The sequence below is a fragment of the Pyrus communis genome, chromosome 10 (genome assembly GCF_041283825.1).
Source record: "Pyrus communis isolate YQ-2024b chromosome 10, ASM4128382v1, whole genome shotgun sequence".
NCBI classification, from domain to species: domain Eukaryota; kingdom Viridiplantae; phylum Streptophyta; class Magnoliopsida; order Rosales; family Rosaceae; genus Pyrus; species Pyrus communis.
The window spans coordinates 8,139,580-8,153,908 of NC_142574.1; the positions used below are offsets into that span (position 1 = coordinate 8,139,580).

Below are 14,329 nucleotides of genomic sequence, written 5' to 3' on the forward strand. Positions count from 1 at the left end.
ACATTTGTTTTCAAAACATAAGTTTTATTACTTTTTGTTCTAATAATAAGGAATTACTTTAATTAATTATTAATTTTTTATAGAAAGACTCGATAACAATGTAAAAATTTTAATTACTTTAATTAATTATTTTTTCTTTCTAGAAAGAGTCATTAATCAACGGATACTAACCTTTTTGTTAATTCAAAATTATATGATTTATCATTATTATTTAGCATTATCTACAATAATAAGGATTTAATTCCAATCAACAAGACTATCTAGAGCATTGTATATGAATCAAATATATTTTTAAACATTCTAAAATGATGAATATTCATTTTAATATAGTTTATAATTGGGTGCGTTTTAATTCGGGGTTGGTACGTTTTTGTTTGACGTTGGTATGTTTTCATTTAATGTTGGTACATTTTCATTTGGCGTGGGTGTACATTTAGATTTGAAAAGTTTAAATTTTTAAACTTAAATATAGTTGAAATTATTTAAAATATATAGCAGATATTTAAATGTAAATTAATTTCAATTAATCTAAAATAGTTCAAGTCTGAGTATCTTAATCAAATATTTGAAAAGTTTAATCAAAAACTCAAAAGTCGTAAATGTTTAATCTACAAAAGTCTAAAATGAGACATCTAATTCTAATTTTCTCTTTTTTTAATTATATATAGAGTTAATTTCAACCATTGGATTGTTTCAAATTGATCTGTGCCGTCCATTCATTGTGGGTTCCGGCCTTCTCTGAGTTCCCTCCTTTCATTTCAACTGAAGCCGTGCACCCTCTCTCCCTCAGCCACCGAGCCCTCTCCTTTCTGTCTCGAATTTGAAGCTCAACTCCGGCCAGTCCCAGTCACCGGCCCACCACCACACCCTCCCTCGCTCAGCTACCGAGCCCTCTCCTCTCTGAGAGTCTTCTTCATCCAGTGCACTGTGCACCGATTCTCTCCCAAATCAGGTAAATTTTGGAATTAATTTAGGGTTCGAATTCTAGATTAGGGTTTGTGAAATTTGTTCATGTTTTGGATTGGATGTTCATGATTCCAGCCGTAATTTAATTTCTATTTTTATGTTTACCATTAGGTTAGGCTATCTTTTTGGATGATAAGATGCAGCGGTAAGGAATTAGGATCGGAAGCCTTATGAATTGCACTAGTGTTGCTGCAGTGGTTGTATGCTGTTACACTAGTGAAGGTTATATTAGCTTACTGTCTCTTTAAAAACTTTGCAAGATTGTTTTCTTCCTTATTTTATGATAATGGTTAGTAAATGTTGTATCTGTTTCTTGCAGTTAGGCGTTGATCCCTCAACAAAAGTCCCTACTCTGCAGGAAGCATGGGATAATTTAGTCGCTCGTGTCAGTTTCTTATTTTCTGACGAGGTTGGTAAACAGTTAATACATGTTCTGCAACATATGAGTGTGTACATTTAATTTTGCAAAAAGCATATTATGGTTACCTTTCTTAATTGGACAAGAGTGTAAACTTTTTCTTTGACCTAGCATCCCTGTTATTTCTTTGAATTTGAGAGCTTTGGAAGCCCTTTCTGCTTATTTATATCACAGTCGTGCTCCAACTGTATGCATTAACATATATGTACGTTGAAACTTGTTGAAAACCCCGTTCACTGGACCTTATTCTTAGATATAACCAACGGCAATAGACTCAACTAGCAAATATAGAAATACTTAGAAAACACACCAGAAATTATACTGGTTCGGCAGAACTTGTGCCTACGTCCAGTTGTGATTTCCCTAGGTAGAGAAATCACTGCTTCTTAGATTAATAATAGAGATTACAGAACTTATGCAAACCCTAGAACTAATATCAAACCTTCCTGCTGTTTTGCTGTTTTTCTTCTCCTGAAAAAACAGCCTTGCCGCACCCTATTTATAGATATAGGGTTGGCTTACATGTCCTTTACAGATTATAATTCCTATTCTAAGTGGAATAGGAAATTAGACTTCCTTTCCAATTCCAAATAGACTTCTAGGATTTCTACATTGAATAGGAAACTAAGATTCTTTCCTAACCCTAAGTGGAGAAGAATTGGTGCACCTTTTCCTAAAACAATCCTAGACAGAAAAGGACATAATTTACGAACCAAAAACTAACAATCTCCACCTTGGTGAGTCAAACCAAGTCTTGATCGTTTGTACCCTAGAGTATCTTTGAACCTTCTTGAAGTAGCTCTGGAAAAACTTCAAGAGTCTTCACCTTGGCAACTTCTTTATTGCCTCATTTGCACCTCAGGTGAGAAGGTGCTCCACTTTAATCAATCAACGAGTTTGATCAAGTTCAAACAATGCTTGAACTTCTTGGCCGGCACTATCTTTGTAAGGAAATCTGCGGCATTGTCATCCGTATGAACCTTTTCAATCCAAATTTCCTTAGACTCCACCCAATCTCTGATTCTGTGATATCTTGCTTCAATGTGCTTTGATCTTCCAGAAAAAACCTGATTCTTTGCCAAGTGAATGGCACTTTGACTATCACACTTAAGCTTCACACAATCTTGAGTGATTCCCATTTGACTTACCAAGCCACTAAGCCAAATTGCTTCCTTTCCAGCTTCGGCCAATGCAATATACTCTGCCTCTGTGGTCGATAAAGCTGTAATCGGTTGCAGTAGTGCTCTCCAACTGATTGGTCCTCCTGCGCATGTAAACACATAACCAGAAGTTGACCTTCTCTTGTCCAAATCCCCTGCATAATCGGCATCCACATATCCTAACACCCCTGCATTTTCCTTTTGCTTTTCAAACATAATCCTTTGTCGCCAAGAACCCTTCAAATAACGCAAAATCCACTTGACTACATCCCAATGTTGCTTTCCTGGATTTGCCATGTATCTGGAAACGACACTGATTGCTTGAGCTATGTCAGGACGTGTGCATACCATTGCATACATGAGGCAGCCCACGGCATTAGCATAAGGTACCTTCTTCATTTCTTGTTGCTCTTCCTCGGAAGTAGGACACTGTTGTCCACTTAACTTGAAGTGAGCTGCCAAAGGAGTTGAAACTACCTTTGCTTCTTGCATGTTGAACTTCTCAAGAACCTTCTGAATATACTTGGCTTGTGATATCCAAATCCTTCCAGCGGTCCTATCTCTCTGAATTTCCATGCCGAGGATCTTTTGTGCGGCACCTAGATCCTTCATGTCGAACTCCTCGCTCAACATCTTTTTCAAGTCTTGAATTCTAGACTTGTCTTGACAAGCAATTAACATGTCATCCACATATAGCAATAGCAATATGATCATCCCATCTTGGAACACATGATAGTACACACAACAGTCATACAAACACCTTCTAAAATTAATTTTCAGCATGAATGAATCAAACCTTTTGTACCACTGTCTTGGAGACTGTTTCAGGCCATACAGGGACTTCCTTAGCTGACATACTAGGTTTTCTTTCCCATATTCAACAAACCCTTCTGGTTGAGCCATGAATATCGTCTCCTCTAAATCCCCATGAAGAAACGCTGTCTTCACATCCATCTGCTCAATCTCCATGTCATGCTGAGCTGCCATTGCTAAAAGCAATCGGATAGAAGTATGCTTGACTACAGGTGAAAAGATCTCATCATAATCCACCCCTTCCCTTTGTGAGTACCCCTTAGCCACGAGCCTTGCTTTGAATCTCACGGCATCTTGTTCATGTAGTCCTTCCTTTTTCCTAAATACCCACTTGCATCCAACTAGCTTTCTGTCTTTGGGTTTAGGAACCAACTCCCAAACGGAGTTCTTGTAAAGAGACTCCATTTCCTCTGTCATAGCACTTATCCAACTATCTCGCTCATCACTTGCTATAGCTTCTCGATAAGTAGTTGGATCTCCTTGACTAATGTTAAGAGCATAATTAACTTCGTTTTGGTCAAACCCAAACCTGTCAAGCTTCTTCTTGTTCCGCTTAGGTCTGTCCAGTGCTATGCATCTTTGGAATGCAGGTGGATTGTTGGGTGGAGTTTGACTCCTTTGGGATATCTGGCGGATTGGAGTACCTTCAATCTGTCCTGTTTCTTGCTCCACCTGATTCCTAACTGGTGAATGATGCTGATGCTCTTCTTCTTCCTCAAAACCATCAGATTCGGCCTCTTGCTCAATTTGCTCCACCTGAGCTTCTTCTTCATCTGAACTAATTAATGGAATCTTTGTTGCTTCAATTCCAGCATCATCCTTCTTCTCCCTACTGTTCTCAACTTTATTCAGAGGCATGGTTGTCTCATCAAAGACAACATCTCGACTGACAACCTTTTTCTTGTTGTTGAAATCCCAAAGCTTGAAACCCTTCACTCCTTTCTCAAAACCTAGGAATATGCAATGTATAGACTTCGGTTTGAGCTTGGACCTTTCATCACTTGGAATATGTGCATAAGCACTGCAGCCGAACACCCTGAGCTTGGAATAATCCACCGGCTTCTCAGACCATACCTCTTCTGCACTCTTAAAGCCGAGAACTGTAGATGGTGATCTGTTAATCAAATAACTTGCATGATTAACAGCTTCTGCCCAAAAACTATCAGGCAATCCTGCATGAAATCGCATGCTCCTTTCTCTCTCCATGAGAGTTCGGTTCATCCTCTCAGCAGCTCCATTTTGTTGGGGATTCTTCTTTACTGTGAAGTGCCTTATGATGCCTTCCTGCTTGCAGTAATCAATGAACTCATTACTTGTATATTCACCTCCATTGTCACTTCTCAGATACTTGATCTTTCTTCCAGTTTGATTCTCGGTTTCTGTTTTCCATTCCTTGAACTTTGCAAAAACCTCGGATTTCTGCTTCATGAAATAAATCCAAACCTTCCTAGAAAAATCATCCATGAAAGTAACAAAATACCTGGCTCCACCATTTGATTTTGTTGGAGCAGGACCCCAAACATCTGAGTGAATATAGCTGAGTTGCTCCTTACTTCGGCTATCTGCACTGCTACTTGCGAATGATACCTTTCTTTGCTTCCCAAGAACACAGTATTCACAAAAGTCCAGTTTGCAAGCTGACACGCCTTCCAACAGGCCTTGCTTGTGTAATTCTTGCAATCCCTTCTGGCTTATGTGCCCGAGCCTATGATGCCATAGTTCAGTCTTGTCTTCTATACTTTGATTTACAGAAACAGCTGCTCCCCCGACTATAGTGGTCCCAATTAACTTATACAACTTATTGGGTTGTAGGTCACCCCGCATTACCACTAGCGATCCTTTGGTTACCCTGAGTCTTCCTTTTTTAGACTTGTACCCATAACCGGCCTCATCTAAAGTGCCCAAGGAAATCAAATTCTTTCTTAGTCTAGGAACATACCTGACGTTCCCTAAAGCTCGTATCATCCCATCGAACATTCTGATTCGAACAGTGCCTATTCCTCTTACAGGACATGAAGAATCATCCCCCATTAAGACTTCCCCGCTGCTGACTTCTTTGAAAGTATCGAACCATTCTTTTTCTGCACACATATGAAACGTGCATCCAGTATCCAAAATCCAATTGGAAGCCTTGGAGCCCGATGTTACCGAAAGAAGTTCCCCGTCACTCTCATGTTCGGTGACTGCACTAGCGGAACCTGAGCTTCCTTCCATCTTGGCTTTCTTTTCTTTCCAAATCTTGCAGTTCCTCTTCCAATGATCGGCTGAACCACATTCGAAGCAACCTTCCTTCTTTTCCTTTTTCTTCTTGGATTTTGACCTACCTCTGTTGCCAGTTTTCTCTTCTCTTGTCTTTTCCCGCCCCCTCTCCTTGCCTTTGGCATAAAGGCCTTGAGAGCTTTCAGTTATATCATCTAGTTTAGCATATGACTGAAGAGCTTGAATTACGTCTTCAAGCTTCAAGGACTCTTTTCCAAACATTAGAGTTGTTCGAAAGTGCTTGAAAGACGAAGGTAGAGACCTTAGCAGGATGATAGCCATATCATCATCTTTGTAAGTTTCTTCGACTTTCTGAAGATTAGCTATGCAATTCTGGAACCTGCATACGTGATCTTCAATATCACCTCCTTCTTCTAGTCGAAGCCCGAATAGTTCATCCTTTAGAAACAGTTTATTGGACACTGTTTTTCCCATATAAACATTCTCCAATTTTTCCCATGCTTCCTGGGCAGACATCTTTTCGGTGATGTGTGACCGAACTGATCTTGTGAGATGGATCTCGATGGAACTCTTGGCCTTCTTGAGAACCTTATTCCATGCTGCTTCTGTCATGCTTTCCGGCTTCTTACCATCAAGTGCATCATCCAAATCCTGCTGTATCAGTACGTTCTTCATCATCCTTTGCCAATCCGTGAAGTCATCCTTGCCGTCAAAGGGTTTTAACGCAGGTCCTTGATCCGCATTCATCTTCCCTTTTAACATCGTAGAACACCTTGATCCTAGCTCTTGATACCAATTTGTTGAAAACCCCGTTCACTGGACCTTATTCTTAGATATAACCAACGGCAATAGACTCAACTAGCAAATATAGAAATACTTAGAAAACACACCAGAAATTATACTGGTTCGGCAGAACTTGTGCCTACGTCCAGTTGTGATTTCCCTAGGTAGAGAAATCACTGCTTCTTAGATTAATAATAGAGATTACAGAACTTATGCAAACCCTAGAACTAATATCAAACCTTCCTGCTGTTTTGCTGTTTTTCTTCTCCTGAAAAAACAGCCTTGCCGCACCCTATTTATAGATATAGGGTTGGCTTACATGTCCTTTACAGATTATAATTCCTATTCTAAGTGGAATAGGAAATTAGACTTCCTTTCCAATTCCAAATAGACTTCTAGGATTTCTACATTGAATAGGAAACTAAGATTCTTTCCTAACCCTAAGTGGAGAAGAATTGGTGCACCTTTTCCTAAAACAATCCTAGACAGAAAAGGACATAATTTACGAACCAAAAACTAACAAAACTTTGTTCCTAAATCTATCTGTGGTAACTCATGCTTAAATTCCCATGTCAGAAGTGTAATCTTAAACTGATATACCTGAGAGAGAGAGAGAGAGAGAGAGAGAGAGAGAGAGAGAGGAGGAAGAAGAAGAAGAAGCAGAGCTCTTGAGTAATATGGAAAACATTACATGTAGCTGGAATTCTATAGTATCCAACTGTGTTATAAATTCATACAATGTCTTGTTTTCTTCTCCTGCCACTTATCTCTCTCAATCTTGCTTTTTTAATAGGATTTAGAGAAAGCTATTGCAGATTCATATCCCAACTTTATAAAGAACATTGAGCCTATTATTAAGAAGGTAAGTGACGAAAATCCTTGATGCTATTATCAAGCTCCAGGGAGATACGTTTTGAAATCAGGTGGAGTTAGAAAGCTCAAAGAAACCTTTGTCTGAAAGTGGAAGGTAATCTACTTTTTTCCCGAAGGCTTAGTCTGCATGATCAAGTCAATTAGTGGCAAACTTGTTTTCCTGTTATTCTTTGTCTTTTAACCTGTACCGATATTGGTCCTCAAGAAATAGATGACTTGACACAATAATAAACCAAAATACATGACTTCACAAGTCTAAATTACCACAATTCTAGATTCCAGCCCTAGTTGCAGAGCTTAACCATTACGTGTAGCTCAACAAGCCTAAATAAAGGGGTTTAGCTCCATCAGATGGATATTTGTTGGATGGTGCAATGCACCGTACATGGTGGATTCATATACATTACTTATGAGTATCATATTACGTACCACATGTGTTACAAGGTGTTTTTTTTTCCTATTAATAACATTCCTAGAGTCTACTGTATGCATATTTTCTTACTTCATGAGCTATAATTTCTTCAATATCCATTTTTCTTGTGTACTGCTTCGGACTCTTTGGGATCGTTTACTCACTCTCTCTCTCTCTCTCTCTCTCTCTCTCTCTCTCTCTCTCTCTCTCTCTCTCTCCAGATTGGCTTGTTAAATTTGGTGAACGAGGAATTTATTAGGAAATTAGTTGAGAACACTCAAACTAATTTTCAGGTGAGTGATCCTATGGTTGAGATGAGCTTTGTATATGTTTGCCTATCATAATTCTGTCTCCGATGAGTAAAAAATTTACCAAATATGGGCTGCTGCATTATAATTTATAATAAAAGAAGAAAGCCAGTTTTTTTTTTTTTAAAAAAAAAAGCAAATTGGAGCATGTCCCAAGAGGCTAATAGTTTCTAATTGATGCTCTGCAACCTGGAATGCCCTCCACCTTGCATAATTTTCATGTTCTGTTTGATATTCATTTGGATTTTATTATTGCTGCTGCCATGGTTGATGATTTCAGAAGGCTTGATAGTAGAATATATTTGAAGAACAATTCATAATTTCATATTTCAATTTGGGATTCCCAATTTGTCCCAAAATCCCAAAAATATTTCGGGATTCCCAAAAATTTGGTTTGGGATTGGTCTTCAAATTCCCGTCCCGAAAATTTTCGGTTTGGGATTCGGGATACTAGTTTTGGTTCGGTATTACATACCGAACCAGCCCTAAAATTATCCTCCCACATATTCTTTAAAACATTGTTCATAATCACAGTGTGCTTCTTGTTTTACCCCTGCTAAGTTTGCATTATTACATTTTTGACACGGATAAAAATGCCTCACAGTCATCTCTTTTCCTCCTGATTTCTTCCTGCCTGGTCGTCGTCTTGTTTTCCAATTGAAAATCTTGTGCGGCTTGTCCTCACCGAGCAGCTACTTTGCTCCAGATCTTTCAAATTGAAATTCCTAAACCTTCACCCTTTTCATGTTGAATTTCACATCGACAGCATCTCCCTATGACCAACCACCTAGGAGCTTGGTTCGGATTCAAGCCTTCCGACGGTAATTGGACGATTCCTCCGATGGCCGTCATCAAGGTTAGTCTGAAACGATTCCTACCTTATTCACCTATTGCATGTCAAAATCTGCTTCAAATTTATGACTTAGTATAATTGGGCTTTAGAAAAAATTTCATGATTTTGTCTATCCAATTTAACGATTGGAAATTTCTCATTTACTAAGACGTGCTCCTGGGGACTGTAATTTCATCTGCTCCAAACAAATAGAATCTTTTTAATCTGAATTTAGAAAATTATTGTCATTCGAATTTGTTTTACATCTGATTCAGTTGGATTTAGGAGCTGTGCGTTAGTGTTTCCTGGCCTGAGTAGTATATAAAGAAAAAAGAGTGATTTTTTGTGTCCTAAAGTGTTCATCATGGTCAGTAAGATGCTGAGTCCTCTTGCATTCATATAATTACATTTGTGAACTTCTTTTCTGGGTTTTTGTTGATTTGTTTGCTTATCTGATGTATACAAGAAGAGATGATGACACCGCCACCAACATTATCAATTTATGCATGAAAACGTAACACTTGGGCCAATCTAACCATTTATTTTTAGCAAATCACATCTGCAAAATAGTAAAATATATGACAGCGGGGTTTTTTCAAATCAATTTTTGTTGGCATGTTATTGTTCATGTAAGTGTTGATTTGATAAATGCGAATCCGGATCCTCGCCGGATCCTCTTTGTGAGCATCCTGGGGATCCGTGAATCGTGTCCGTTCATCGTACATTGTGCAGTCAAAAATCATTTTAAATATTTTTATTTAAAATTAAATAGACCACACGATTTACGGTGAACGGACACAATTCACAGATACCCAGGATCCTCACCAAAAGGATCCGGAAAGGATCCTGTTGGGATAAATGCAAGTGCTTTTGGCATTTTATGCAAGTGTTGATTTGATAAATGCAAGTGCTTGGTTCTCATTCTCCAGGTGAAATTCGATCAGGTCCGTCAGAAAATCACCCCGTTCGCAACGGAGTGGTTGCAAGTTTCTTGAATGCGCCTATGATTGAGGTCCACTGTCCTCGTCCTCCTCTCATCTTCTGCTCTGTTCTGTCTCCTAGTTTGTATGGCTTTTCAAATCCTCAAACGCACTCTTTCTTCAGCAAGAAATCCCAAACCCCTCTTCGTCCCCCGCTTCTCCTCCTCTTCTCCACCATCCGATCAAGCTCCATCACAAACCAGCCTCCTAATCTCCGACGTCGTTTCCATCCTAACCTACCAGCGCTCCAAATCCCGATGGAGCTACCTTCACTCTCTCTACCCCAACGGCTTCAACCCAGACGACTTTTCCAAGATTGCCCTCCACATCAAAAACAATACCCGTCTTGTCCTGGCCTTCTTCCACTGGACCCAACGCAAGTCCCTCTGCAACCACAACCTCCTCTCTCACTCCACCATAATCCACATCCTTGCCCGAGCCCGGCTCAGGTCCCAAGCTTACGACCTTATTCGAGCCACCATTCGGGTATCCGACGAAGCTGAGCCGTTGAAAGTGTTTGAGAGTCTTGTCAAGACCTATAGGCAATGTGGGTCGGCGCCCTTTGTGTTTGATTTGCTGGTCAAAGCTTGCTTGGAGTCGAAGAAAATCGACCCATCAATCCAGATTGTGAGAATGTTGCTGTCTCGTGGGATCAGCCCCGGATTGAGCATCTGCAATGCTCTGATTCGGCTTCTTTCGCAGCGTCGAGGTGCGTATGCTGGTTATGAGATTTATAGGGAGATTTTTGGATTGGATTGTGATGTTTTAGAGAAAAAAGTGAAAAGGGTTGCTAGAATCAGCCCGAGTGTGCAAACTTTCAATGCATTGATGTTGGGTTTTTATCAGGATGGTGTGGTGGAGAAGGTGAAGGAGATTTGGGATCAAATGGTCGGTTTGAATTGCTGTCCAAATGGTTTTAGTTATAGTATTTTGATGGCTGCTTATTGTGAGGAAGATAGAATGAGTGAAGCAGAGGAGTTGTGGGAAGAAATGAGAGCCAAGAGTGTGGTGCCTGATGTTGTTGCTTACAACACTATGATTGGCGGGTTTTGCAAAATCGGAGAAATTGAAATGGCTGAAGATTTTTTCAAAGAAATGGGATTGAGTGGAATAGAGAGTACTTGTGCTACGTATGATCATCTTATTACTGGGTACTGTAAAACAGGAAACATTGATTCTGCTACGCTCTTATACAAGGACATGCTTAGGAAAGATTTCAGGCCCGAGTGTTCAACAATGGATGCATTGATTCAGGGTCTTTGTGATGAGAGTAGGGTTTTAGAAGCATTGAATGTTATGAAAGGTGCAACGGTAGATTTTGGTTTTCGTTCGACCGAGAAGAGTTATGAGAATCTGATAAGAGGGTTGTGTGAGGATGAGAAGTTGGAAGAAGCGCTTAAGCTTCAGGCCGAGATGGTGGGAAAAGGGTTTAAACCGAATTCTGAGGTCTATAATGCGTTCATTAGTGGGTATATGAAACAAGGGAACAGGGAAGTAGCAGAAAGGTTGAAGATAGAAATGTTGGATGCTCAGATGTGTGGGAATGGGGATTAGATGATTTATCAATTTTAAAAGTGCAAAACATTTTTTGGTACACAGTTGAATACACATGAAAACATACTGTTGAAGGCGTACTCTCTCTTGAAGAGCTTGCACTGGAAGGCTCTGCCTATTGTCAAGAACCCCAAGGATGGCTGCATTTATTCCAAAAATGTGCTTATTCTAAGATGGCTGTGTAGCCGGATAGAGGGATATTGGGAAGCACTGAAAACGAGACCAAGATCTTGGTGAATCCTCACAAAAATCTTACAAAGAAAGAGTTCCTGAAGTTATGTTTAGATAGCACGAAGGGTTTCCATAGATACTGGAGTGCTTAAAGTAATGGGGAAAGCCAAGGCGGGTCTTGCTGCTTGCAAAGGTGATGAACTGAACATGATAATCGCTTTGTGCAGCCAGCATACCAGGTTCTTATATTCTGCTCATGAGCTGAGGCAGATGGGTCGTGCCAGGTTCATATTTTCTGCTCATGAGCTGAGGCAGATGGGTTAAATTTTTGGAGTGTGGAGAAAACCTGAAATCCTTCACCTGCATCTGTAATTTATTATCCAAAGCAATACAAGCCGTCTCCCGGGCATACCGGATGAAGAAAAGCACCGTTGAGTTGTAAAATTTTCAATTTGTATGGCATGTATTCAGCTTTTGTCAAGTAGGAAATACCAGTAAATGTATGCTTATTTCGTTTCTTAGTTGCCAGAAATGGTTGTTGCTTTACTCTTGCTGTAAAACGATTGGTCATCAAGCTGATGAGCTTTTAAACATTGAATGAAACTTTTATTCATGATTTACAATTGCTTGTGTATGATTTGAACGCTATCAAATACAAACCTATGGTTTCAAATAGTTTTGAATACGATGTTCACAAATGTCTGCAGAAGTCGAAGACAAGCTATATTCATGTGAGAAGTCACAAGGACGGAAGTAACCAAAGATTGAAAAGAGACGAAGCAAAAGTCAGAAACCATGACATGAAGGCCATCGCAGCCGATATTTTATATCTGCTGCAAAACTTTGGATGGCAGTATGGACCGTTAGCATGGAGCATGATATCCACTACGCTAGTCGTTGAGCATGCTGCAGCTAGAGTGAGAATGGATAATACCTGTTGAGAAAAATGTTGAATCAGTTACAAAAACATCTATCGGAATGATGCTTGCTGCTTAGTCTGCTTACCCAATCTCCGACAACGATGATCAGCAGTATTCCGGGCTGACGAAGAGGGCAGTTCACGAGCACAGAGTAACCATCCACCAATGCCAAAGTGAAACTCCAAGGTATGACCAGACCCATGACTGTTACCAGATAGCTGCAATGTAAAAACATGGGAGCAAGATTAAATGTTGAGCACTGCTTTATTCGAGTTTGACAGAAAACACTGGATTAAAAGAGGGAATTCATAGTATTCGTTTAATTGGTATTTTTTTTTTTTTCCAGGCTTGTAGAACTTATCACATTAATAAAATAAAATTGTTATTTAGCATTTCATTGGTTCATTGACCAATTTGATAACTAGTGACAGATGTACATTGGGATTAAGGACGTCCCAAGACCACGCAGGGTTTGGGAAATATACATGTAATTGTCTTCCAAGGACCTTTTGAATATTTGGTACTGGTTTCTTTTGTGTCTACCAAGTTTTTGATGTTATGGATGCTAGGCATATATCTCGACAGGTTGCGTCGACAGCAAGCGATAAATTCTCTCGATATCACTTATTTGATTGCTTTGGCATATTTCGATATCTGTTGACATGTGCTCGACATGGTTTGGCTGACGTCAACAAGCCCATGCACCATGTTTCTATCTAAAACACTAGTATTTGAACACTGCGACCCCCTAAAATTCGAACTTTTGGTTCCGCCACTATTGACAGCCAAAACAAACTTATTTTTACATGAATACAAAGTTGCTAGGAAATTGCTGACTTGAACACTTGCAGAGTCAGGGGTCTAAAGCCTTCCATGGTAAACCCAAAGCAAAAAATGGATGCATTTCCCTGGTTGGCTAAAATGTTCTGGCACAAGAAAAAATGATCAAATAAAGAAATAGGACCCCATTAAAATTGGCAAAAGGGTAAATCACAAATCAATCTATTTTCCAGTTTCCAGGTTGATTCGTAAAATTGGGTTTCACTGTACTTTAAGCAACTTCCATTTACATTCATACTTCATGAGTCATGCATGAGACAAAATCAATCATCCAAATAATGAAATTATTTTTGGTTCCACCATTTTCCAACCAAATTCTAAAACAATGAGGCAAATAAGATACGAAATAATTAAAAAAAAAATTATGAGTTACCAGAAAGCCGTGTAGCTGTAGAACTCCACACCCAAAGACATGAAGAGAAGAGAAGCAGAGGAAAAGATGGCCTGACCCAATCTCAATGAGAAGCTGGCACTCGTCCCCACTGATCCAGGTACCTCATCCATGGTCAGCCCTTTTTGCATATCTAGGGTTCATCTTAATCATTTACAACATCCACCATTTCTAACATCCCTCCCTCTCATATCCTCTAAGGGAAAACCGAAGACCGAAAACCGAAAAAACTAAAACTAAAAGCTGAAATGGTTATCAAACGGCTCTGCGGCTTCGGAAATGTTATCCCTTCCTTACTCTTGTTCATGGAATCTGGATTGCTTCTCTTCTCTCCATTTTGCACTGTAACAGTATATTGGCAAATTCTCAGGTGGGTGTTTGGACTCGTGGAAAGTTTTGTAATTAAATGGTGATTGAAGAACAAGTGTGTTGGATTTGGACAGCTGACCTGACCTTTTCTTGGGTGGCATCGTCTCAATGGACGAAACTGATTGGAGAAATGGTGTCTGAGTATGCTGTGCTGTAACTGTGAGATGCTTTTTGTACTCCTTGTTTACGCGCTCCTGTAGTAAAGTGTATTCCATGAGGAAGAATAAGAATAATATTCGTATAGGGTTTGGGATTTTTCTCGAATTCCATTGTTTTATTGCAATTATTGGCGTTAGATCGACCGGATTCACTCTTCCTT

At 39.5% G+C, this 14,329-nt stretch overlaps 2 protein-coding genes across 27 annotated transcripts; one reads left to right on the forward strand and one right to left on the reverse strand.

Moving 5' to 3' along the window:
• Window positions 1-690: 690 nt before the first annotated feature.
• On the forward strand, window positions 691-12,113 carry LOC137729292 (Tetratricopeptide repeat (TPR)-like superfamily protein). Of its 26 annotated transcripts, none has more exons than XM_088677617.1 (8): window positions 743-952; window positions 1,078-1,188; window positions 1,290-1,375; window positions 6,937-7,053; window positions 7,154-7,327; window positions 7,867-7,968; window positions 8,745-8,809; window positions 9,715-12,113. In XM_088677617.1, the coding sequence occupies exon 8, from the start codon at window positions 9,853-9,855 to the stop codon at window positions 11,317-11,319; it is 1,467 nt and encodes a 488-aa protein (XP_088533743.1). In that variant the 5' UTR covers window positions 743-952; window positions 1,078-1,188; window positions 1,290-1,375; window positions 6,937-7,053; window positions 7,154-7,327; window positions 7,867-7,968; window positions 8,745-8,809; window positions 9,715-9,852; the 3' UTR covers window positions 11,320-12,113. The 26 variants fall into 26 exon arrangements, with proteins under 26 accessions (XP_088533737.1, XP_088533738.1, XP_088533743.1 ...); XM_088677616.1 differs by having other exon boundaries at window positions 1,083-1,188; window positions 1,286-1,375; XM_088677612.1 differs by lacking the exon at window positions 6,937-7,053 and having other exon boundaries at window positions 725-952; window positions 1,078-1,111; window positions 1,286-1,375.
• Window positions 12,054-13,772, reverse strand: LOC137729293 (CASP-like protein 5C1). Its single transcript, XM_068468185.2, has 3 exons — window positions 13,624-13,772; window positions 12,496-12,628; window positions 12,054-12,424 (listed from the first exon to the last, which is right to left on the reverse strand). Exons 1-3 carry the CDS (start codon window positions 13,770-13,772, stop codon window positions 12,230-12,232), a joined length of 477 nt encoding a protein of 158 aa, XP_068324286.2. The 3' UTR covers window positions 12,054-12,229.
• Window positions 13,773-14,329: the final 557 nt, after the last annotated feature.